The 27,539-nt window shown below is 31.4% G+C and overlaps 1 protein-coding gene across 9 annotated transcripts in view; it reads right to left on the reverse strand.

Moving 5' to 3' along the window:
- The window catches only part of LOC129906876 (uncharacterized), a 564,039-nt gene that overhangs the window by 103,105 nt on the left and 433,395 nt on the right, over positions 1-27,539 (reverse strand). For 3 of the 9 annotated variants that reach the window (XM_055982838.1, XM_055982837.1, XM_055982835.1), the window contains one exon: positions 687-3,941. The exons of the other annotated variants lie outside the window; for them this stretch is intronic. In XM_055982838.1, the coding sequence (XP_055838813.1) occupies positions 3,773-3,941 (169 nt within the window). In that variant the 3' untranslated portion in view covers positions 687-3,772. Of the gene's footprint in view, positions 1-686; positions 3,942-27,539 lie in introns of those variants that run through there. 9 annotated transcript variants of the gene reach the window in all.

Below are 27,539 nucleotides of genomic sequence, written 5' to 3' on the forward strand. Positions count from 1 at the left end.
AAATTAAATTAAATTAAATTAAATTAAATTAAATTAAATTAAATTAAATTAAATTAAATTAAATTAAATTAAATTAAATTAAATTAAATTAAATTAAATAAAATGAACAAGCGAAAGAGAGAAAAGTTTATTTCAAATCATAAAGGTATTTGCAAATTTTTCGTGCGACAAATAGTTTGACACTGGTTTATTATTTTAGAAACATGCCTTTTTATTTTAGTTTTCAAACAAAAAATAGAATTATCAGGTTTTCAAAGTTGTACTTACATCTTACAACGAATAATATTGCAATTTGAATTTAGCAAAATAGAGTTCTAAATAGCAAAAAAAAGCAAACAGAAATACCTACAGGAGTTTGTTCAAAATGAAATAAACCATGTAGAAAATATCTGTTATTTCAGTTTTATCCATTCCTTACCAAACTCCCTGCATATTAGAAAGTATTAGATAATACATAATACATAATAAAACATAATACATTAGGTAAATAACAAAATTAAAATAATGTGTGTTAGTTTATCACATCTTGAATTACAACATATTTTTATAATATAAAAATGAAGAAAAAACAGTACATCGAAATTTTCGTCAGCTTCTTACCTTTAAACACTGTTGTCTTAAATAGATTTATTTAACATTGCACTACTTTTATGAATAATATTTTCAAGTTTGTATTGTATTCAATATTTATTTAAAGTTTGGTGGAGAACTTCACTATTGATGCACTTTATCTTTTTTTTTTGTTCATACTGTCACTTGGGGCCTATTTCTCGCTACATTTTCATTTACTGCATATTAGGGTGAGTCAAAATGCTAAAGTATGGAATTTCCAAATGTAATAGCTTTTAAAAGTTACATTACTTATCAAAAATAAATGTTGCGTTTACAATTTTCATTTTAATTAATATCTTTGGCTCGCTCAAAATATAGGAAGAAATCGAAGAAATTTGAATTTCTAGAGATTTTTTAAATAAATGTTTTTTTTTTTAACTGCGCCGTTTTGAATACAAAAACAAACATATTAAATATGTATATATCTTTATAAAAAAAACTTTTAAGCTTATATATGTTGGAATTGAACACTTATAGACCAGTGCCAATCCGGTTTTCAGAGGGCAAAAGTTGAACAAATTATTAGCAGCATAAGGGTGGTGGGAAAATTTAGGATAAATGGTGTATGAAAGGGGAAAAATAAATTGCCCACAAAAAAATGGGGGGAAAGGGGGTGGGTGGGCGAAAAAGTGGGGTGGGTGTCAAAAATCATGGTTTTTTACGATTTCTGTCAAAACTAGACGTCTTATCGAAAAAAGTCAAATGCAAAAGTTGTAGGTAGTATAAATGTCTACAACTTTTACTCAAACAATTTTTTTCCATAACCTCAAAAATATTGGAAAAAATGCAAAAATACGATTTTTTAATTTTTTATTTTTATCTTTTACAAAAATGGTTGGATTTTAACAAAACTTGGTTAAAAACTACTTTGTTATGTTTTCTATCTATTAAAAATATTTTTTGAGCAAAAAGTGAATTTTTGGATTTTTGACGAATTTAATTTGAAAAAATAGCCTATTTTTCAATCAAAAAAGTTACCGAAAAAATTTTTGAATTTTGAAAAGTTTGAAATGAAATTATTTAGATTAAAACCTATTATTTAAGATTGTGTGAAAAAACTATACTTTTGTTTTAGAAAATATTGAGAAAAATTGAAAAAGACAAAAAAAAACGATTTTTAAGATTGATTTTTCCGTAAATGACAGTAATATTGGCGAGAAATAATTTTCCACAGAAACTAAATTATACTTTTCTAATGGCCTTTGATCTTCTTAATTTGAATCTAGCATTAGAATAGCTCTAGCGTGAAAAGTTTTTGAGATATTGAATTTTGAACGTCCAAAACACTATTTTTGTGATGTTTTGCATGGTAATATGTCAAAAACGTGATGTGATAGAATTTTTCTGACTTCGGATTCGAGCTCAGCGCACAAAAAACCATTAGAAAAATATACTTTGATTTCTATAAAAAAAAACTTTTTGACTAGTGAATTCGAACAAGGCATTCGATTTTTTCTTCCCTGTTCGAATTCACTAGTCAAAAAGTTTTTTTTATAGAAATCAAAGTATATTTTTCTAATGGTTTTTTGTGCGCTGAGATGGAATCCGAAGTCAGAAAAATTCTATCACATCACGTTTTTGACATATTACCATGCCAAAAGTCAGCACAATAGTGTTTTGGACGTTCAAAACTCAATATCTCAAAAACTTTGCACGTAAGAGCTATTCTAGTAATTGATTCAAATTAAAAAGGTCAATGACCATTAGAAAAATATAATTTGGTTTCTATGGAAAATTATTTCTCGCCAATATTACTGTCATTTACGGAAAAATCAATCTTAAAAATCGTTTTTTTTGTCTTTTGCAATTTTTCTCAATATTTTCTAAAACAAAAGTATAGTTTTTCCACACAATCTTTAAAAAACGGTTTTAAGCTAAATAATTGCATTCCAAAATTTTCAAAAATCAAAAATTTTTTCGGTAACTTTTTTGATTGAAAAACAGGCTATTTTTTCAAATTAAATTCGTCAAAAATCCAAAAATTCACTTTTTGCTCAAAAAATATTTTTAATAGATAGAAAACATAACAAAGTAGTTTTAAACCAAGTTTTGTTAAAATCCAACCATTTTTGTAAAAGATAAAAATAAATAATTAAATCGTATTTTTGCATTTTTTCCAATATTTTTGAGGTTATAGAAAAAAATTGTTTGAGTAAAAGTTGTAGACATTTATACTACCTACAACTTTTGCATTTGACTTTTTTCGATAAGACGTCTAGTTTTGACAGAAATCGTAAAAAACCATGATTTTTGACACCCATCCCACTTTTTCGCCCACCCACCCCCTTTCCCCAATTTTTTTGTGGGCAATTTATTTTTCCCCTTTCATACACCATTTATTCTAAATTTTCCCACCACCCTAATGCTGCTAATAATTTTTTTATTTTCAAAAATTATTGGCACTGGTCTATTAGTTAAGAAGCTCCGAGATAATATGCGAAGGAAAAAACACATTTTTTCATATAAAAACGTTTTTTTCCTAACAACTTCAACCGATTTGAGCGAGCGAAAGGCGAACGATATTATGATTTTTTTTTACATATTATTAAACCTAAGAGCCTAATAAAACTTTTGACCACTATTAAATTGCAAAATTAGAGTACTTTTTTTCGGCCATACAAAAGTGACACACCCTACTGCATATACTACATCAACGACTTTAAACTTCAATATCTCCATCCCATCGGACCACACGGATAAAATTTAAGTATGTTTGAATTATTCCGACCACAAACAATATTTCCCAATATTAAATGAAGCCTTACTGTTGGTTTTAACGTCGATGTAGTAAATGTAGCTGATGTAGTAAATGTAGCTGATGTAGTTGATGTAGCTTGTCGAGAAACAGCCCCCCTGAGTACAAGAAACAGCTAACTCGGTTTTTTCAGTTTTGAGATATCAGGGGTTTCTTCCGCGTTGAATCTATCTTTGTTTAACTGCAATAAGCAGATAACTAGTTTTCCGGAAGTATTGTTGTTATAAACAACAATTCTAATATTCGTTCGAATTTGAAAACGGAATGGAAAATTTAAAATTTCTCAAAACTACGAAAATTGAGTTTGGTTCTTGCATTCAGGTGACGATATTATACTTGACTCAAATATGTACATATATTTCTAATATTTGTATGGAAAGGATTGTTAAAGAAAATTAAGTCTAATTAAAACAAAATTATCGAAAATTCTTCTTCTAAACGCGATTTTGCACGCTTAGCAATTGTACTCATTGGATCCGATGGTGGGGGGATGCCAGTAAAATAATGAGCACTTTCTTTAAAAAAACATTCAGTTCGCCCTGATTTGTAGCCATATAATATGCCGTCACCCGTTCTATAAGAAAGAGGAAAATTTATTTAAAAAAGTATTTTTTTCAAGATTCCAGCATAACGACAAAGTAATAAAAAAAAAGTGATTTTTCAAGATGCACTGTACATAACTTAATTAAAACGCTGATTTTGTTTGAATGATAAAAAAATGAATTCCACAGATTGATAAGAGGGAAACATAAACAATATCGTAAAAAACAAAAACACCCAAAAACATAACCGAGTTCTGGTTTAATTTAATCATGAACACATTTTTTCACAAAAAAAAAATAAGTGGCTTTAATTGAATAGAAACAATCAAAATGAAAAAAATCCATGAAAAAAAGTTTCAGGAGACAAAAACTAAACAATACATATTTGAGGAGGTGATTTTCAAAACCAGCTATCGGGAAGAAATAGGAAAATTAGATATGGATGCCATTTTCACGCATTATTAACACGCATCTGATTCCATCAAAAATAAATTCCAAAACTGCGCGTATTTTGACCTTGCGCACAGAGGCACTGTCAGTTTTTATTTCATAGATCGATAGGGGTATATTTAAAAGGCTTAAATCCAATTTCTCACCACCTGATCATTCTTTTTAGCGGAGCTATTCACAAAAATGCATTTTTTGGGATATTTTACTTCCAAGCTAATGTCTTTGCTCCAGTACGTCGTAGACCAGAAATTTTTTTTTTTATGATTAGCGCGCACTAAAGGAATTAGTCTACCCTTAATATGGTGAACACAGTACGAGCATTAGGAAAATAGAGAGGGGTTTGAAAGGAGATACCGATGAACATTAGTTTTGAAGTCCTGAGTTTTGAAATGCGATGGAAAACCAGAAGCGGGTAATGCGTTCCACATTCGTGTAGTGCGGCTGAAGAAAAAATCTGTGTATTTGACGGTAAATCCGAAATTGGACTCTAGGGTAAACTGATGAGCATTCCTTGAAGCAGGCGCGGATCTAGAAATTTGGTTTGGAGGGGGTCACAGGACTAAAAAAAACTTACTTCCAAGATAATCAAAAATAATGGTCAAGTGCTCAAAATACATATATGCTTAATTTTATCTAAAATACAAAATTCTATCCAAATTCTAAGATCAAATGTATTTTCGAGAGGATTTTGTTTCGGAGCTTAAATTAAGCTCAATAGTATGTCAAATATGTTTTTAGAAACATACATACAAAATTAAAAAAATACGATTCAAAATATAGTTGGCGTACCATTTGTTGTAATTGTTATTTCACACTACATAACGCCGTGTGTGAATTGGGTTAAATATTTAGCCGAGGTTAAATTTTTGACAATACATTTTTGAATAAACAAAAAATTTCAGCTGTCAAACATTTACTTTGCTCTGGGACCCGGTCAAATTTTTTTCTTCAGAGGATAAATTATTTGCAGAAGGATTAATGTTTTTTTTTAATAAATAATCAAAAACTGAAAATAAAGAAAGAAAATTGGGAAAGTAATGCAACATTATGAGTGTGTATTAGGGAAAATCCATATTTTTCAATATATTTCACTTTAGCTGTTTTTTATTTTCCTCGTGATCCAGATCAGATTGTTTTTATTAGCTTTACAACAAAAGCAGGATTTTGTTTTGTTATTGTTTCGCAAATAAATACAAGATGCGCCCCAATTCTCACAGCTAAATAAAGCCCAAGATAAATTCTTTATTCAACAGACATAGATACAAATGTCAAAAACTTATCCTCGGCTAAATATTTAACCAAATTAAAACTAAGATTTGAAAAAATATCCCGTTTTCGTAAATTGATATTTAAAAAATAAATATATTTTTCTTAATCCAAAAAATAAATTTTTCTATATTAAATTTTTAATTAATACAATCAAAGCTTTTGTTAAAAAAAATCTGTTGAAATTATTGAGGTTGTCATTTTAAACAAAGTTAGAAGTTAATAACCGTTCTACACTTCAAACTAGTTAAAATAAACGGAAACCACTTTGATTTAACTGTTTTTCCGAATGATTTTGCGTTGAAGACCATAATTTAAAATTTTTTTAAATCAAAATTGAATCAACGTTGACCATACTACATTTTACATTGCGATTGCAGTTGCATATTTTTATAAAAATCGCAGTGACCGGCTTGGAGAAAATTACCTATATTTTTACAAAATTCTGTTCAACTGTACTAAAAGTACGAAAATAATTCTTTGCTGCCGGGTACAAAGGGATTCTGTCAAAAAAATCAATGTTCGGATTTTATTGGACTTCAGTCAGTTTTTTTTTTCTCTTTCGTTTGGTCCTATCGCCATAGCTCTAGCGGATCTCCTCCCGTTAGAAATGATTCGGTACAAAGGGTTTAAGTCAGTAATTTTAATTAATTTTTAATTTTTAAATAACAAAATTGATCCTAAGGCGTTAAGTCAAGAGGGAGACAGAAAACGAAAAACCATTTTTCTATAGTGTTATATTATTTCAAAAAGAATTCTCACATTTGGTAACTATTCACATTGAAAATTCCAACTTTCTTTTATAAATTAAACTTTGTTATCAATGTAAAAAAAGATTTTTCTTCACTCAACACCTTTGGACTAAATGGCTCTAAAGTGTTAAGTCAAAACAAATTTTTTTTAAGAACGGTCATTTTCTGGTCAATAGCATATTGTATACTAAAAAGGATCTTATAGATGATGTTTCTGCATCATTACTTTTTCATAATAACAATATTCAGATTTACAAACAAAAATTGAAACTTCAATTTCAATTTTTCTCAAAATTACCTTTTCTGACTTAACACCTTTGTACCCGGGACCAAAGAAATCAGAAAAGTTTTTCTTCCACAATCGTGTTTTGAATGGAACTCGCCTGCTGCGGTTCACTTAAAAAAAACTTTGAAGTTTCGATTTACCAATGTTTCAGCATCATTATTTTTTTGCGAAAACATCAAAACATAAATGTTTTTTTTCTATAAAAAAGTACCGAGTAAAAATAGTATATTTATATGTTTAATTTGCATTTTAGAAATGTGATCTTTGAAAGCAAAAGCTTTAAAAAGAAAAAAAAATACAAATTAAAAAAAAATATGTGTAGGATGAAATAAATTTCCTCCACACAGGTTTGTTAAAAAGAAAAGCGTATTTCTTCATAAATCAAAATATGAAATTAAGTTTTTGCGATTAGTTATGAATTACGGTGACCATCCGTCCCGGTTTATCCGGGACTGTCCCGCATTTCAACAGCTTGTCCCGGGTTTTTATTTAAGAAACCCGGGACGTAAAAGTGTCCCGTATTTTGGAAATTGTCCCGTTATTATCCCGTATTTGCACATTTTCTGATTTTTTTTACCGACTTCCAAAAAGGAGGAGGTATTCAATTTGTCTGTTTTTTTTTTTAAATTTATTTTTTTATGTTTGTTAACTCATAACTTTGGACGGAGTGAACCAATTTTTTTTGTATTGCTTGCAGTGTGGTTTTGTATTGGAAAGCTGATGCCTGCAGTGTGGTCCAGTTCTGGCTATAGAATCTATGAGAAAACCATAAAACCTAGTTTCGATCCATGGAAGTCGTTTTTTTTATGATAAAAATGATTATTTATTAAAAATTTTAAAAACTTTGAATGGCAAACAAGAAAAAACAGTCTTTGGTTGATTTAAATTAAAAGTTTTTCTAATAAGTCTCCAAAGTCAAAAAATTCTTTTAGAGTAAGAAAAATTACTTGAACAGTTAAATGTCAGTGAAAAACGATTGAAAACTCTCCAAATATTCTAACATAGTAAAGAATTTCGGTGGTTAAGCTGCGTAAATGTGCATCGAAAAACTTTCGTATTTCGTCGTGCTGGTTTTATATGAAAATTTTCAATTTCACTTCAAGACTAGGTTTTAGTTTTAAAATTTTTTGTCATTTTGTTTAGTTTCAGCTTGTATTTGTCGAGTTGAAAAGCTATATCAGGAAAAGTATTTTTTTAATTGAAAAAATATTTTTTTAGAAGTTAGGTACCTATTATAAATCCGCTTTCTTGATTTTGGAAACGACTTAAATGATTTCAATGAAAATGCTTCCATCAAATCGTTTAAGAAATCATCGTATCAAAATAAGGAAATTATCAAAACTTATTTTAAAAAAATTAAATTTTTATTTTTTTTTTTTGTGAAAAATCAATATTTTCAAAACGATCCAACGAATTTTTTATCTGTCCCAGGTTTCGCTTCTAGAAATATGGTCACCGTAGTTATGATAGATCGTTCGTGAATCGAGATACAAGTAATCATGTAAAAGTTATTATATCATGGCAAATTATATGATATGATTTTCGGCTTATAAACGTGCTCATTAAAAAAATGTGTAAGAAACCAAAAATTTTTTGCATGCCCTCACTTCTTGCTAGTATACCCTACCCATGAATCATTTCCTTAAGCATAGTCAATAACAATAAAGAAACCCTTCATATGGTTTAAAAGCTCGTTTCCACCTTTTGCCTCATAGTTTTCTGTTTTTCACCTCAGGTTTTTTGGGGTTTTTGGGGGGGTTCTCACACATTTATTCTCAAAACATTTTTTTCGGGCAGACCATCACCAAAAAATTTTAGTTTTTATATGGCAACCAAATAAAGTTTTTTCTACACCTATACGGAAAATACAATATGTTTTCAAAATGAAAACAAATTATGTGGCGTTGTATGCGGACAAAAATTTAAATCCAAACGACCAAACCCAAATTAAATTTTCCAAAAAATAAGACAATAATATTTTCAAAAAACAAGAAAACACTGTAGGTAAGATTATTTATTATTGATAAAAACAACGAATTCTCTTCCATTATCTTTTTCCTTAAATAATAATTTCGTTGGAAGTTCCCAAAACTGTCAAATTTGTAGTGCGTGTTAAAATCAGTGTAAAAATATGTGTAGATTCGTATTAAAAGACGAAAAAAGAATCAATTCGTTGGCTAAAAAACATCAATACTTTTTCCGTTGGAAAACGTTTAAAAAAAAACTATTGCCGACGGTACATCAATGTTTTGATAATTTTTTTGTATAAACCTTTTTATGTCAAAATATTCATTAAAATCGGTTGTGTCGTTTACATTAAGAAATCGGTACATTAAGAAATCGGCAAGTAGGTACCGTTAATAACGGTCCAAAAAATATAATTCTTATTTCAAAAGTGCGTTCTTATTTGCAGCATTACATGTTTTTTTCAAAGCAAAATCCTTATCCGTTTTTGAGAAAATTGCAATATCTCGAAAACTTTATATTGGAGATATCCGTTAAAAAGGAGACATTAAAATAAAATAAAATAAAATAAAATAAAATAAAATAAAATAAAATAAAATAAAATAAAATAAAATAAAATAAAATAAAATAAAATAAAATAAAATAAAATAAAATAAAATAAAATAAAATAAAATAAAATAAAATAAAATAAAATAAAATAAAATAAAATAAAATAAAATAAAATAAAATAAAATAAAATAAAATAAAATAAAATAAAATAAAATAAAATAAAATAAAATAAAATAAAATAAAATAAAATAAAATAAAATAAAATAAAATAAAATAAAATAAAATAAAATAAAATAAAATAAAATAAAATAAAATAAAATAAAATAAAATAAAATAAAATAAAATAAAATAAAATAAAATAAAATAAAATAAAATAAAATAAAATAAAATAAAATAAAATAAAATAAAATAAAATAAAATAAAATAAAATAAAATAAAATAAAATAAAATAAAATAAAATAAAATAAAATAAAATAAAATAAAATAAAATAAAATAAAATAAAATAAAATAAAATAAAATAAAATAAAATAAAATAAAATAAAATAAAATAAAATAAAATAAAATAAAATAAAATAAAATAAAATAAAATAAAATAAAATAAAATAAAATAAAATAAAATAAAATAAAATAAAATAAAATAAAATAAAATAAAATAAAATAAAATAAAATAAAATAAAATAAAATAAAATAAAATAAAATAAAATAAAATAAAATAAAATAAAATAAAATAAAATAAAATAAAATAAAATAAAATAAAATAAAATAAAATAAAATAAAATAAAATAAAATAAAATAAAATAAAATAAAATAAAATAAAATAAAATAAAATAAGTCTCTTGGAAATCACGTACAAATCGTCTGTATCGAGTTTTTAGCGAATCTATCAATCCGTTTGAGCTCTTTTTTCCAATTCTTCAAACAGAAACTTATAACCGGTACAGGGAAATTATTGGCAGTATAAAATGTACAATTATTGGCAGTGGCAACGTTTGATGTCTCAATGTGCGTATTATTGGCACCCCCTACCAATAATAAAGACACTAGGTACTTTATATGGAACGATATATTGGCAGCCCTTTTTTGCGAAAACATCAAAACATAAATGTTTTTTTTCTATAAAAAAGTACCGAGTAAAAATAGTATATTTATATGTTTAATTTGCATTTTAGAAATGTGATCTTTGAAAGCAAAAGCTTTAAAAAGAAAAAAAAATACAAATTAAAAAAAAATATGTGTAGGATGAAATAAATTTCCTCCACACAGGTTTGTTAAAAAGAAAAGCGTATTTCTTCATAAATCAAAATATGAAATTAAGTTTTTGCGATTAGTTATGAATTACGGTGACCATCCGTCCCGGTTTATCCGGGACTGTCCCGCATTTCAACAGCTTGTCCCGGGTTTTTATTTAAGAAACCCGGGACGTAAAAGTGTCCCGTATTTTGGAAATTGTCCCGTTATTATCCCGTATTTGCACATTTTCTGATTTTTTTTACCGACTTCCAAAAAGGAGGAGGTATTCAATTTGTCTGTTTTTTTTTTTAAATTTATTTTTTTATGTTTGTTAACTCATAACTTTGGACGGAGTGAACCAATTTTTTTTGTATTGCTTGCAGTGTGGTTTTGTATTGGAAAGCTGATGCCTGCAGTGTGGTCCAGTTCTGGCTATAGAATCTATGAGAAAACCATAAAACCTAGTTTCGATCCATGGAAGTCGTTTTTTTTATGATAAAAATGATTATTTATTAAAAATTTTAAAAACTTTGAATGGCAAACAAGAAAAAACAGTCTTTGGTTGATTTAAATTAAAAGTTTTTCTAATAAGTCTCCAAAGTCAAAAAATTCTTTTAGAGTAAGAAAAATTACTTGAACAGTTAAATGTCAGTGAAAAACGATTGAAAACTCTCCAAATATTCTAACATAGTAAAGAATTTCGGTGGTTAAGCTGCGTAAATGTGCATCGAAAAACTTTCGTATTTCGTCGTGCTGGTTTTATATGAAAATTTTCAATTTCACTTCAAGACTAGGTTTTAGTTTTAAAATTTTTTGTCATTTTGTTTAGTTTCAGCTTGTATTTGTCGAGTTGAAAAGCTATATCAGGAAAAGTATTTTTTTAATTGAAAAAATATTTTTTTAGAAGTTAGGTACCTATTATAAATCCGCTTTCTTGATTTTGGAAACGACTTAAATGATTTCAATGAAAATGCTTCCATCAAATCGTTTAAGAATAAAATAAAATAAAATAAAATAAAATAAAATAAAATAAAATAAAATAAGTCTCTTGGAAATCACGTACAAATCGTCTGTATCGAGTTTTTAGCGAATCTATCAATCCGTTTGAGCTCTTTTTTCCAATTCTTCAAACAGAAACTTATAACCGGTACAGGGAAATTATTGGCAGTATAAAATGTACAATTATTGGCAGTGGCAACGTTTGATGTCTCAATGTGCGTATTATTGGCACCCCCTACCAATAATAAAGACACTAGGTACTTTATATGGAACGATATATTGGCAGCCCTTTTTAACCAACCATTGATTTTTAGCCAACCATTGTACTTATTTTACTTTCCAAAAGGGCCCCAAATTCTTGTGTGCTCAAGGGCCCCAAGATAGTTAAAGACGGCCCTGTTATCATTTTTATAGCTCTATTTTGTATTCTATCCAAGAAACTCAACGACGTTATTGGAGCACCTGCCCATATGTGGGAGTTATATTCTAGCTTTGGATGGATATATGCCTTATAAATAACAGCTAGATCAGACGGGGAGCAAAATTTCTTGCATCTTCGGAGGAAACCTAAACATTTCGCAGAGTTTTTGGCTACGTCGAATATGTGTTCATTCCACAGAAGGTGGTTTGTAATGCACATACCGAGAACTGAAAGCTGGTCGGTTTCCTCGATGCAAGTACCTCTCATGGAAAGTGGCATGGGAAGAAGGTTTCGCTTTAATGAAAGTAAACAGCATTGTGTTTTTGACGCATTAAATTCTACGCGATTTTTTATTCCCCATTCGACAATGCTATCAAGAATTTAATGAGTTAATCATATTAAGCCGTTCGAGATCCACATCAGAAGAACATGGGCGAGAATCAGGAAACGAATATGAAAAACTGAGGGTACTATCATCAGCAAAACAGTTGAGTGGATTAGAAGTTTCAGACAGGAGATCATTTATAAAAATGAGAAAGAGTGTCGGAGACAGAACGCAGCCCTGTGGCACACCAGCATTTATTTTGTGGGTTTCAGACTTGAATCCATCCAATACGACTTGTATTGAACGCTTCGGAAGGTAATTTCTAATCCAACGAAGAAGAGATTCATCGACGCCAAAAGCACGCATTTTCGAAAGAAGAGCTTGGTGCCAAACTCTATCAAATGCCTTTGAAATATCTAGTGCAACAATCTTACTTTCTCCAAAACGATGTAAAGATTTGTTCCACTGCTCGGTGAGATAAACTATCAGATCACCAGTGGACCTGTTGCTACGAAAGCCGTACTGCCGGTCATTAAGAAGCTTCCGTTCCTCAAGATATTTCTTAAGTTGAAAGTTAATCAACGTTTCCATGACCTTGGAAAGAAGGGACGTAAGTGCGATCGGTCGGTAGTTTGAGGGTGAGGAAGATTCGTCTTTTTTAAGTACAGGCTGGACAAATGCTGTTCTCCATCTACTCGGGAAGACACCAGTAGAATAGGACAGATGAAAAAGCTTACGCAGTGGTTTTGCCAGCCTGGAAGAACACCTCTTCAGAACGATGGGGGGGGGATACTATCCGGGCCAGCGGATTTATGTATGTCAAGATCTTTAAGAACTCTTGCTACTGTACGAGTGCGAAAGAAGATTTGTCCCATGAATCCGTTTACGCGCTCAGTGCCGGTTTAAGCACTACCGGCGCCTCTGGGCAAGATTGCAAGTGGCGCCTCTCAAAAAAAAAAATCATTTTAAAACAATTTTTAAAATCACGAAAAAAGCAATAGCAGATTATGTCTTACCTCTCATATACTTGTTAATGCATTTATTGACAATGTGCAGTTTATTAAAGTACATAAGGTTAACTTTAAAAAAAATTAAATATTCATGTCATTTAGGCTCAATTGACAAGTTTACCTTTATTTCTGACTTTTTTGTTTATAACATTTAAAGAGTAGGTACAGTTGGTTTTATTTGAACAATATTTTTCAAAAACTTTTTCAAGTAGGTACATTAATGTCGTTTTCGATTGGAATAACTCAATGATTCACTCATTCTGAAATCCAATAAAAAAGTTTGAATCACTTCCACCCAATTCTGAATCTTAATATCTGTATTGGTGAAAAATCAAATAATTTTTTCTGTAGGAGAATAAAAAACTTGTAGCAGGCTTCTGAATGATTCCGGACGCTTCCGGATGGCCAATCGAAAACGACATACCTTTATAAGTATTAGGTTTGTTCGTTGTGAGCTCTAGGGCACTCTGGGTCGCTCCGAATTCGTTGTCAAGCGTTTTTTGTAGCTCCTTTTTCAACCAGAGTTATTTCCTCTGTGTTCGATGTTCGCTGATGAAACTAAAGGCGTTCGATGTAAAGTGAAAACCCGAGAAACTCTGATTTTTTTGACAGTTAATTGACATGACTTGAGTGCCCTGGAGGAGGAAACAACGAACAGATCTATTCTTTTATTCTCACACACAAACGTAGTTTTTTATGAGAAATGGAGAAGCTGTCAATTTTTGGCCTTTCTGGATTTTGGGTTTTCGGGATTTTGGTTTTTGGGGATTTTCGGATTCTGGGTTTTCGGGATTTTGGGGTTTCGGGTTTTTGGGTTTTCGGAATTCAGGGTATTCTGGATTTTGGGCTTCCTGCACTTTTAATTTCGGGATTCTGTCTGTCTCCCTTCTGTTTCTTTATTCATTATTACAGCCTGGATATTACCAGCTATGATTTAGTGTTTTATATATAGGGGCGACTTTGCAAAAATTAAATTGGTTGGAGGAATATTAAGATTGCTTTAGTCTTTCAAAATAAATTGGGGCGCCTTGTTCTTCAAAGATGAACGAAGATTTTGGACACCATTGTCCTTCCGGAAGAAAAACAAATTAACTCAAAACTGGGGGGGCTTCATTCTTCAAAAAGTTTAAAACAAACAATACGAGCGCCGTTGAAAAAGTAAAATAGAAAAAAATTGGGGCGCCTGTGTGAAAGTAAAAATAAATAAAACATCGATTGGATAGACTTCGTTATTTATAAAACTTTTGTAAAAGTTCGGGGCGCCTGCGGCGCCCCTCAGTCCTTGCGCCTCTGGGCGACGGCCCAGGCTGCCCCCCCCTAAAACCGGCCCTGTACGCGCTCAAGTACTGGCGGAGCCATGACACTATCAGGCAGTGTTGAGTTGGCAGCGAACTGCCTCGCAAGTAGGTTAGATTTGTCGACAGAACTAACAAATGGAGTGTAATTGAAGACGAGCGTTGGAACCGACGACGAGGTGGTGTTGCAAAAATTTTTTACAAATGACCAAAAATTTTTACTACCTTTGGGACATTGTAGTATTTTTTGCCTTAATTCTTGATCATGCAAAAATTTGGTTCGTCGAATATGGGCGTTGCTGGCCTTTCTAGCTTGTTTGAACTTTTTTCGGTTTTCCTCAGTGGGGTTGGCTTTGTAACATCGAAAGCTTACCTCTTTAACTCTGATAACCTCTTTACAGCTCGAATCAAACCATGCATTCTCTTTTGGTTTGATAGTTTTAACCCTGTTAGGGATAAAATTTCTCATTCCGGAGAGAATTAAATTAGTGATCATATCTGTACAGGAATCAACGTCACTATCAAGGAAGCATAGCGACCACTTAAAGTTTTTAAAGAAATCGTTGAGACCCTCCCAGTTTGCTTTCTCGTATTGCCAGACTGTTCTCTTTGGTGGTTTTTCTTTAACTGGGTTTATTTGGCACGAGAAATTAGCAGATATGACACAATGGTCTGATGTGCCTAGAGGCGATAATACACTAACAGTGTTTTTATCAGTGTCAAAGGTAAGAAACAAGTCTAGAGTGTTTTCAGCTCGACCATTAACGTCCGATATTCGAGTAGGCTCGTCGACAAGCTGAGTTAAATGGTTTAACTCAGCAAAGATCTCGGCATACCTTCCTTCGGGTGTTGTCTGGCCAGAATAGCGAAGCCACGAAGAATTGTGTACATTGAAATCGCCCGTAATAACGATTTCAGTGCGAGGATAAAGGGAAACAATCCTTTGAATGGAGTCGGACAGAGCATCAAGTTCGTTAGAAGTTGAATTACTGTCCAGATTGGGGCTTCTATAAATAAAACACGTATGAGTGATGCGCTTATTTACCGTGAATTTAAACCACATGAAATTAAAATTTGTGTTTATACATGGACCGTATTGTGGTTGAAGTTGGTATGCGACATCGTTTCTAATATAAACGGCGAGACCATGGTGGGAAAAGAATAATGGCACCAAGTTATACCCAAATAGGTTAAATTCAGAATAATCCGTATTTTCACCTATTTGTGTTTCGTCAGTGCCAAAACAGCTGGCCTGTACTGTACAGTATAAATGTACACGTCACAGAAATTGGATCTTAGCCCAGGAACGTTGGAATAGTCAACCCTGAATTTATAAACCATTTCAAAAATCAAAAACTATCTAAAACCTATTCGGACAATTACCTATAATGATTTCCTTATCTTAATCCCATTTAGAACTTCACAAAAACAAATTGTCACTAGTGTTATGCCTTAGTGACAATTTGAACTGATCCGCCCCTGTTGGCTATTTAGTAAAAAAAAAAAATCAATAATATATCCGAGTCAGATTTGCAACAACTCTGGCACTGCAAGAAGAGTTTCTACGTACAATACCACAGTTAAAAACTAATTGTGAAAGAAGAAAGGGGAGGGACAAAGAAAGGATTACTCACTGTGCTCATTGTCATTTAACACATCGCGACACAAGTTTTTTTTTTTTATCATGATCACTGGTGGATGATTAGTTTTTGCTGCTTGTTGAGAAGCAGTTACTGCAGTGGTGGATGTTGTTGTTGTTGATATATTTTTTTTTTTGTGTTATGATGGAGAGTGATGTGTTGGCTTAATGTTGTTGTTTATTGCAGAGGTTTATGTTTTTTTTTGTATTATTGTTTGCATGGGGGAGATAATTGTGCTGTACGCATACACTTGTATGACACTTGCACTTTGAATTTAATTTTTTTTTCACGGCGCGACTTTTTTAGGGTTTTTATTTAATTTTAATGGATGGATGGGTGGTTATTTATTATTTATTTTTTTTTATGTTTCATTGTATATTTAATTAGATTTGAATGCAGAACATCAACATAAATAGAGACACAGCGAGAAAAACTTAATTTGACGAGACTAAACTTTCACAACGTGTGTTGCCGATGAGAGGCAGATCGGCACTGAACATTCATTCTCTTCCTTATAATATTTTCTATCGTCGTATGTAACTTCATTGTTTTAATGTGAGTTACTACAAAATGGCAGCCAGTTAAAGTCAAATTCTAGTTGTTAAAAAACACGTTTTCGTTTTTATTTCGAAAAAAAGCTTATATTATGGTCAACATTTTTCTAACCTATTTTGTAGTCCTCTTAATTTCCTGCATTTTACAAAATCAGCTTTTTATCACCAAAGATGGCCGAGCAATTGATAAATGAACGCATGCAAAACCGGTGCGAAAACACCCAAAAATATCGTTTTTTGGGAATAAATCGGTTCAGAATGTATTACTTATTATTTATTTTTATAAATAATGTGCACCAAATCGATAGAAAATGTTGTAACGAACAATCAATAGCTTTTTTTTGTCGTAGGACATTCTAAAGCCGAGTTATACCCAAAAAAACATATTTTTGGGTGTTTTCGCACCGGTTTTAAATGCGTTCATTTATCAATTGCTCGGCCATCTTTGGTGATAAGGATCTGATTTTTCTTTAAAATGCAGGGGATGAATATGACTACATAAAGGTAAGAAAAATGTCAATCCTGATAAAAGCTTTTTTCGAAATAATGACAAAAAAGTGTTTTTTAACAACAAGAATTTGACTTTAAATGGCTGTCATTTTGTATTAACTCACTCAAATACAATGAAATTACATAAAACGATAGAAAATATTATAAGTAAGAGAATTTTTATTCATTTTTTGGTCTACGACGTACTGGAGCAAAGATATTAGCTTGGAAGTAAAATATCCCAAAAAGTGCATTTTTGTGAATAGCTCCGCCAAAAAGAATGATCAGGTTGTGACAAATTGGGTTTAATCCTTTTAAATATACCCCTATCGATCCATGAAATAAAAACTGCCAGTGCCTCTGTGCGCAAGGTTAGGGCCTTTTTTCCGACGCTTTGACTGGAGTATATTAAACAGCAAAATATATTTTATAAAATGGAATTTTACTCAAAACTACCTTTGGGTCGATAGCTGGCTTTGGATTCACCTCCTCATTTGTATATTTTGCGCGCCGCACACTGGGGATTTTGTGGAAAAAGTCAAAAATTCAAAGTTCTTCGGAGAACATTTTCAATGGTATTTCTGTAGTCTAGAATAGGCACGAGTACGATAACTAAGGCGACAAGAATTGATAACTGTATTTTGTAGAGGAGTTCAATACAATCATTTTTTACTATGGGACGGGGGTCTATCTCCCCCCGTTTAGGTGGGAGGGACAATTTTCTAAAATATCACGTAAAATACAAAACAAATTATTAAAAAAACAACGGCAATACTTACGGTTATGAATGATACCTTTACAGAATTGTACACTTAATTCGAGTTTTTAAATCAAATTATTACAATTAATTGTTCTCGATATAATCAACTTCAAAGTCAAAATTTAGAAAAAAAAAGTTAAAAAAAAAACTTTAAATACTATTTTTACCAAGACTTTGAATTTAAATATGAAAATAATTAATAAAATAAACTGCCTCAATCAATTTCTTATCAAATACTCAAAACTATATGCTTCTATGCTTTATGGTTTCCGAGAAAATTGAAAATAAGGAAATTACTTTTTTATCAGATTTTCATTTTCTTGACTATTTTCGTCAATATTAACAGTTTTTTTTAACTTTAAAGTATCATGCCTGGCCCGCTTCAGGGGTTCACAGGATTTCAACTTCCTGTTTGGGTCCTCTGTCCAGCTCAGACAACTTCGTTGCTTCTCTTCGGCCATTTGAAATTGATCCATAGAATCTCGAGATTTTTTTTATAAATGGTAAATAAAAATGGTAAATAAAAATGGTAAAGGTATGAAGTTCAAGGCGTATCAAAGTGAGATGGGTAAAGGGGGCATGCTGCCCCCTGCAACCCCCCATGCTTGGACACACTATAGGATTTAATTGAGGCAGTTAATTTCATTGATTAATTTCATGTTCAAATTCACAGTCTTGGTAAAAATAGTATTTAATGTGTTTTTTTTTTTTTAATTTTTTTCTCAAGTTTTGACTTTGAAGTTGATTATTTAGAGAACCATTAATTGAAATCATTTGATTTAAAAACTAGAATTTTTTTTAATATTTTTTTATTTTACGTGTTATTTTAGAAAATTGCCCCTCCCACCTGAGCGGGGGAAGATAGACCCCCCCCCCCTCCCGTAGTAAAAAATTATTGTATTGAACTCCTCTACAATTATCGTACTCTCCCCCTAGAATAAAACCTGAATCAAAAAGAATTTTAAAATCGGACTTTTAGTTTACTTTTTATAGTTTATAGGAACAAGTTGTTGAAAGTATAAAAAACGAAGTGAAATACCCTGAAGTTGTATCAATTTTTTTTGCTTTAACCGACTTATACACTTTTATTTTTCCGTAAAGAAGCCATATTTTGTCTATTGTAAATCGCAGAAATAATTAATTTTCAAGATGTTAATGATTTTATATAATTATTTAAAGAAAAGAGAAAAAATAGGTTGTTTTTTCATATTTTTGTATATAATTTTAGCTACATTTGCCTACAGTTAGAGACTATTAAAAACATTTTCTTTATATAATTATCTTTCGATAGAGGCCAAATTTGGGTGCCACCGGATGCCACTGACTATTTTATTGGCAATTGAAAACTACAATTATTGGTTGCCAAATTAATTTTCAAAAAAATAATAACTTAAAATCGAAAAAAAGAAATATTAAAAAACAACGGCAACACTTACAGTTATGAGTTATACCTTTTTCAAAAGCTAGAGTTATACGCTTGTTTCTAATTTTTAAACTATGCTCTTTTACTGGTTTAAGAAATAATCGTGATTATAGTGTATGTAATGTATACTAAACATCACTAGTGTATCAACATCAGAGTTGGGTAATCGAATCGTTAATTACATTACATGTAATTACAGGGTATTTGCATTGTAATCGAATTACTTTCCCATTACAATGGAAATGTAATTCGAAATGCAATTACAATTAAATTACCGTGTAATTTTATTGTAATTACATTATGAAATTACAAAAGTAATTGCATTGTAATTAAATATTTTGGAATTTGAAAGTAATTATATTGTAATTGAAACTCTGAAATTAGTTTATAAATTAAATTAAACATTTTATGTTATTCAAACGAAACAAAATCATTCTATAAATTAATTAATATTAGCTGTGTTTTATTATTCCCGTGATCCAGATCAGATCATTTTATTTGTTTGCTTTACAATAACAAAGCAAGATCCTGCTTTTTTTTGTAAGGGAAATGAAAACAATATGATTTGATCTGGATCACGACAATAATAAAACACAGCTATTATCATATTACACGAAAAGTTACAATAAAATTACTGGTAATTTATTATTGCTTTAAGCAATAATAAATAACTTATTTCACCGCTGCGCATTTATTATGCCCGCAAATGAAAAAAGCCTTTCAATGGAAGCGACGATTGAAGTATTGCGTTGTACTCTAGGAACAATGGCTTTGCAACTTGCTACATGCCACTTGCCACATGCAACTTGCCACATGCAACTTGCCACATGCAACTTGCTACATGAAACTTGCCACATGCAACTTGCAACATGCAACTTGCCACATGCGACTTGCCACATGCAACTTGCCACATGCAACTTGCCACATGAAACTTGTCACATGCAACTTGCCACATGCAACTTGCCACATGCAACTTGTTACATGAAACTTTCCACATGCTACTTGCCACATGAAATTTGCAACTTGTTACATGAAACTTGCCACATGCTACTTGCCACATGAAACTTGCCACATGCAACTTGCCACATGAAACTTGCAACATGCAACTTGCCACATGAAACTTGCCACAAGCAACTTGCCATATGCAACATGCAACTTGCTACATGAAACTTGCCACATGCAACTTGCCACATGAAACTTGCCACATATCTCGGAATTTTGAAAAAAAAATGAAAAAAAAAAATGTTTGATGTCCAAAGGTAGCGGGGACTCTAACCTACATTTGGGTACAACTCTTATATTTGTAGGTCCACGCGTTCTCAAACCGGGAGAACTTAAAAGTAAAAATAAAAATAAGCCCGATTCTGAAAAAATAGGCATGATGTGGCGGTTTAACATGGAAGATGATTTTTTAAATATCTGACAATGTGCAAAGCGTAGGCCCATGACACAAGCTATCATTTGACATTACTCCCAAAAATTGCTCTCAAGCGGTTTAGCTTCGAGGAGCGTTCAAAGGTTCGGGGATTTTTCAAAAAAAAAAATTTACCCCAACTTTCAAACGCAATTTTCTCGGAATTTTCAAAAAAATCCAAAAACCGGATTATACCACTATCGGGTAGCATATGGCACCACCCCAATGTCTATAGGTCAAAGCGTTCAGCTCCCAGAAGCTTTTTCGCGCCACCAACTTCCAACGGCTATATCTCGGAATTAAAAAAAAATGAATACAAAATTTTTGATGCCCAAAGGTAGCGGGGACTCTAACCTACATTTGGGTACAACTCCCATCTCTGTAGGTCCACCCTTTACATGTGGCATGTGGCATAGTTTTTCTTTGAAATGTTGAAGGTTTAGATTTTGGTTTTATTTTGTTTTTAAAATATAATTACTTCAAAATTACAATTTTAATTACAATGTAATTACATTTGTAATTTCATAGTTTTAATTACAATAAAATTACACGGTAATTTAATTGTAATTGCATTTCGAATTACATTTCCTTTGTAACGGGAAAGTAATTCGATTACAATGCAATTACTAGTGGAGTAATTGTATTGTAATTAATTAGTAATTAATTACAAATGTAATGATTACTCCCCAACTCTGTCAACATCAACACTATTTGTCATCACAGTGAACAATAAAGTTAGTTGTCATTCAGACTCACAACACTACAGACATCAAAGTCAAAACTTGTGAAAAAAAAGGTTGAAAAAACACATATATGTGCCCTTGATTATGAAAGTGGACTAAGTCACTTTTTGAATTGGTTAAAGAAAAACTTACATAATAATTTTCTTATAACGATTTAATTGCATTTCTTTTATGAAATCACTGAAGGAGCAATAACGAAATTTATTTACCGCAATTTCGCTTTCAAATAAACTTTACCCCTTAAATAATAATAATTTTTAGGCTAGATTTGATGCCATTTTTAGGAGTGACTTGGTTCACTTTCATAATTAAGGGCACATATAATACTTTGTTTTGTCAAGAACGTGGATTTTAAAACAAAATTGACTGATAAAGAAAACTGCCTTAATCAATTTCTTATCAAACAATGAAAACCACATGAAGTTTCATCCACTCCCGAAATTTGCTACGGGCTCTTGGTCTCTGAAATCCTGCACACTTATCCGAAAAACAAATAGAGAACTAAATCTATTCGCAACACTTTTTTCTACAAATCTACTTCAATAAAATTCCATTTGGTTTTCTGACCTTGGTTCAGAAAAATTAATGTTCGTTATATGTACTCGTAGCTGAAATGTATGCTTGTATATTGACAACTATTCAAATTAAAAACGTTGATTGATTATGCGTCTTATTATTATATCGTCGCTTTCAAAGCAAAGTGGCATAAGTCAGTAAGTAAGGAGAGACATTTAAAGTTTTTTGAATCATCAAAAAATGATTTTCGTTGTCAATAAAAAACAAAACTCAAAAGTTATATGAACAGAAAAATTGCATTTTTTTTTCTATGAGATGGTATACTAAGTTTTATAGAAAATGCAATATTTAAAAAAAGGATTTTGGAGTTATGCCGTTTAAAAAAAAAAAGAACTATTTTCGACCTAGGTTTTATCTGCCCTATAAAATATAAAAATATTATATTATTTTAACTCAATTTTATTTATTTAATAACGAAAAAGATAAAAAAAATTCGATTTTTCTAGCATATATGAAAAACATAAAAAAAAACTTATTTAAATTCATCTTTTTAACTCAGTTACACAACCGGACAACAGTATAATACGACAAAAATGTATTTAGCATTGCATACGAAGATCTAAGCAGAAAGCTTATGGAATGTCTCAAGGATAGATTGAAATTATTTTTCAAAAATACAGATCATCTGACTCCTTCCTTTACTAAGAAAAATCAGAGTTATTTAATTGAGGACGTAATGGCTCTCTTAAAAGAATAAACTCTTGAAAAAATTTTATATACCTTTACATTTTAACTTGTATAAAATGTGACAAAAGTGTTTTTTTAATAATGGAAATAAACAGAAATAACTAATAACCATTTCTTACGACGTAAGCTGTCGTCCATGAAAATTTCATCCAAATCGATTCAGTGGTTCAGTTTTTATTGAATTTTCATACAAATTTCCAAAGTGTGCGCCGCGCCCGCCGCCGCCGGCGCGCAGTGCGACGATTATATGGAGATGGTGGACAAAAATCAATTTTCCAAAAAGGAATTGATTTTGCAAAGAAAAATTTTTGTATATGTAATAAAGAGAAATTCTAAAAAATTTGACGAAATTTTGACGCCCCCTGCCACGCCCCCTTTTGTATATGATTTTTTATATCTTAAAAACGGTGTGCACCGATTGATTCAAATTTAGGAAATTTGATTATCTAGATGAGTGTAAAAATAAAAAAAAAGTTTCGACCTTTTCCGCCCCCTGCCACGCCTACTTTTGTATATGATTGTTTATAAGTTAAAAACGGTGTGCACCATCTGCACCAAATTTAGGAAATTTGGTAACCTAGATGAGTTAAAAAAATATAAAATAGTTTTGATCCTCTCCTCCCTCTGCTACGCCCACTTTAGTGGCTAAAGGCTAAACGCTTGCAAATTTCCCTTTTTTCGTCTTTGACGACGCTTCTAAATGTAGTGTTTGTGTCTTCCACGACTAGTTCCCCTTCATCAAGAGGGGACACATTTTGCAGATAGGTTAAAATGCTATCAGGAAGTGTAAGTCTATTTTTAAGATCAGCTTCATGATGCTTCTCTAAGAAAGCATGAACATTGTTCTCATCGATCGTCGAGGTTTGAGTAAAAAAACTCAAAATAAACTCAATATCTTCATATTCTCGGCTGTTTTTGCCAAAACAAATCCACTTTTCAAAAAGTCGTTCATTTTTTCTGGTCCGACTTTGGCCTACAAAAATTCAAATATTTTGAAGGTTAGCAAAAGTTAGCAAAGAAACTAAACGTGTTCTCAAAGAACAACAACAAAAGATAGTACCATAAATCATTGTGCTACAATTTGCTACTACAACTTTGTAGGCTTAATTTAGATGAAATTTTATGCCTTAAAAAGGAACTTTTTTCGATAATTCACTAAAATTCAAATTTATTTAAAAAAATAAATATAACTACTGATACAAGTTCTCAATGTATCCATTATTTTTATTCACAAATAAAAAAAATAAAACTTTGGTACTTTTCTTACACAAACCAAATGAAAATGCACAAAAATAAAATCTCGAGCTATCACAATGACTCAAATTTTTTTCAGTGCTTTTGAAAGTCCCGCTAATCCCCCAAAATGAGCAAAACAAAATTAAAAACTGCCAAAAACAGTAATTAAACATATGCTTGACCAGCTCCATAGCTTAAAAGATCAATATTGCATTTTTGTTTTTTTTTTTATTTTTGTCCACTAGTCAACGCACTGTGCGGCGCCGCCACCGGTTGTATGGAAAATAAAAAAATTGAGAATAACCATTTTTATGCCATATTTTTACGTTGAAGAGTTTGACATAATTGTCATCAATTTGTAAAACTGTGTTTTGGTAAACAGAAAGATCTGTTTTGTCGTCGATTTATCAAGGTAATTAGATAAGGAAAACGTTTTTATCAACATTAAGTAATAAAACTCGCGGAAAAATAAAACGTTTAAAAATCCATACAAAATGAGGGTTTTGTAGAAACAACAATTCGATTGTAAATGTCAACTTGAAAAAAATTAAAACAAAAAACGTTTAAAAATATTTAGAACAATAAGAAATTTAAACATTCTCTGAAATGACTTTTTTATGTTTTTCTCAAAATTTTCCACTAAAGTTAATATTTAGCAAGTCTAGAAATAAGGTAATATCGAATTCTTTTTTTAGAAAATGGTATTAAAATCGATTTCGATGTGATATACGATATACGTTTCTATTTCTATTGCACCGCACCACGTGCGCACCACGATCAAAAATTTCTAAACTGCCGCACCACCGCTGCACCACGTCCGCACCATTTTTTAAATTTCTAACGACGAGAATGGTGCGGGCCTGGTGCGGTGGTGGTGCACCGAATTTTTCATTCAAAATGAAATGGTGCTGATGTGGTGCAATCGTGGTGTGGCGGTGGTGCGCCGAAAATTTTCCACCAAACGGCGGTGGTGCAGTTGTGGTGCGGCGGTCAAGATTTCTTTTATTTTTTTCTTTAAAGATTAAGTTCTTATGTTTACACGTAGTGAAGTAAAATTAGATTTATACCTCGGAATCCAGGGAATGTCGATGAATTTGTAAAAGGAGTAAAGGGCTGCTTTATTGAATGGTCAAATAAGAAAGTTAAAAAAAAATTCACCGCTCTCGATTAAAACAATTTGTAAGGACCGTTTGCAGACAAATATGACATTCCGTATAAAATCGTTCAATCGGAATTGCTGTCTGATTTTAGATTTTGCTCCAACTTTGTAGGAATGTTCTCTAGGACTTAGGAGAGCAAATCCATGAAAGGAAAGTAAGGAAGCAAATCCATGATGATTTAATTTTAAGTTGCGTGGTTTCCCCGTTGAACTTTTGCAAAACGTCATTTTCATGTTACTATAGTTTAGCGTCTATTGAAGGTATCTTTTTGTTTGAAACGGCATTTTAAAACTTAAGAATAGTATATTTTGAATATATTTTTAAAAATTACGAAGTATTTATCTCTGACTTAAAACCAATTTTTGAAAAAACTGGTAGTTTTGCTGATTTTTCATGGTTTTCCACTGGCTCCATAATTTTAGCTTTTATAATGGGTGCAGGGACCCCTGTGCAGGGACGGGTTAGAATATTCCTGCAGCGCCTCCCCGCTTGTCGTAAAAGGCGACTAAAGGAGCAAATTTATCTAGGTCACAAACACCAAGGTGAACCTAGCGACACTTAACACCTGTAAACTTTCCCAAAAGGGTGCATGCCAGTCCCTGGGTTGGCACGACTGGAGATCACCGGTGCTGTTAAAGAGAGATCAAATACAAAACCGGAGCATGCACGCGTCGAAACAAAACAACAACGTTTCGCAAGATTTTGTGAACTGAAGCATTATGGAAGTACTCGTCCAAGGAAATGACACTACCCCGCCAGGCACTACCATTACTAATGGTACTGATCCTGGACCGAGCAGCAATGCTCGGGTCAGAGCTAGACGGATTCCGGGGGCTAGCAAAATAACGCCGCAGATTAGACAAAATCTGAGAGTTGCGAGTTGGAACGTTGGGAGTATGACAGGTCGAAGTTTCGAGCTGGAAGAGATGATGATAAGAAGGCGAGTAGACATCTTATGTGTCCAAGAAACGAAATGGCGTAACACGGGAAAAAGAGCTCGTTTCTTGGATACAAGGACAAAAAATTACAAGATGTTCTACTATGGAACGGAAAAGGGTAAGAACGGAATCGGAATCATCCTTGCAAAAGACCTCTTAGGCAGCATATTGTCCATTTCGAAATCTAGTGACCGTTTGATGTCCCTTAAATTGGTGATTAAAGGAAAGTTGTGGAATATTGTCACTGCATATGCTCCCCAAATTGGATGTGAGCAGGTGGAAAAAGATGCATTTTGGCTTGATTGTCACAACCTACTTAAGGACATCCCAAAGGAAGAGTTTTTGTTCGTGGGTGGAGATTTAAATGGACATGTCGGGAAAACAAACGAAGACTATGAAGATTGCCATGGAGGCCTCGGATACGGCACTAGGAACTCTCCTGGTGAAGACATCCTGAGCTCGTGCAAAACATATGGTCTTATCGTACTAAATACCATGTTCATCAAACAAAGCCGACACCTGGTAACTTACAGCAGTGGTGGAAATGAGACCCAGATTGATTACCATTTGGTATCTAGTTTCATGAAACCTCGGGTCAAGGATTGTAAAGTGATACTGGGAGAAGCGATCGCCCACCAACACCGTCTCCTACTGACAGAATTTTTTATGGAGACAGTGAACGACAACAAAAAGACAAAGACTTTTGGGAAGATCAAATGGTATAATCTGGATAAGGAAAAAGGCGAAACTTTTATTTCGAATATGCAAAACTATCTGTATAACAACACCAATATATTTCGAAATGAAGAGAGTACAGCACAAAGTATGTGGGACCTCCTACAGCGAACTTGCATAGAAAAAGCCAAAACACTGTTAGGGGTTTCAAAAGGACACAACCAACAAGGCAAAGAAACATGGTGGTGGAATGATGAAGCTAAAGCAGTTGTAAGTAAAAAGAAAATGGCTTTCAAAGCTTGGTCGAAGTGCCCCTCTAATAATACAGAGCGCCTCGAAGTGGAATATTATTATTATTATTATTATTAATCTTTATTTTTTCAAAGAAAAGATACAAACTTATAATTAAATAAAAGATATACAAGCATGGCTTATAAGCCGTCTGCCGGTTATTTCAAAGTTATTTCAATTTGAGAGAGAATTATTATTTTTATAAAGCAAATTTAAAAAAAAAAGAAGTACAAAATAATTAATATTTATAATTAGATAAAAATAAATGAAAATAAAGACATGCCAGAATGATATGCTACAATTCATGAATTTTAAAATTCAAATTAAAGAAAAAATACAAAATGGTTGTTAAACAATATTTCAATATTTTTTTTTTTTTTTTTTTTAATAAATCCGGGCTTTTAGTTTAGCTAAAACAAAAATATAAATTAATAATGACATTAAAACTTTAAATACATTTTTTGTTGAAATGTGTTATTATAATGGAATAAATCC

This window comes from Episyrphus balteatus, chromosome 1 (assembly GCF_945859705.1).
Source record: "Episyrphus balteatus chromosome 1, idEpiBalt1.1, whole genome shotgun sequence".
NCBI lineage: Eukaryota > Metazoa > Arthropoda > Insecta > Diptera > Syrphidae > Episyrphus > Episyrphus balteatus.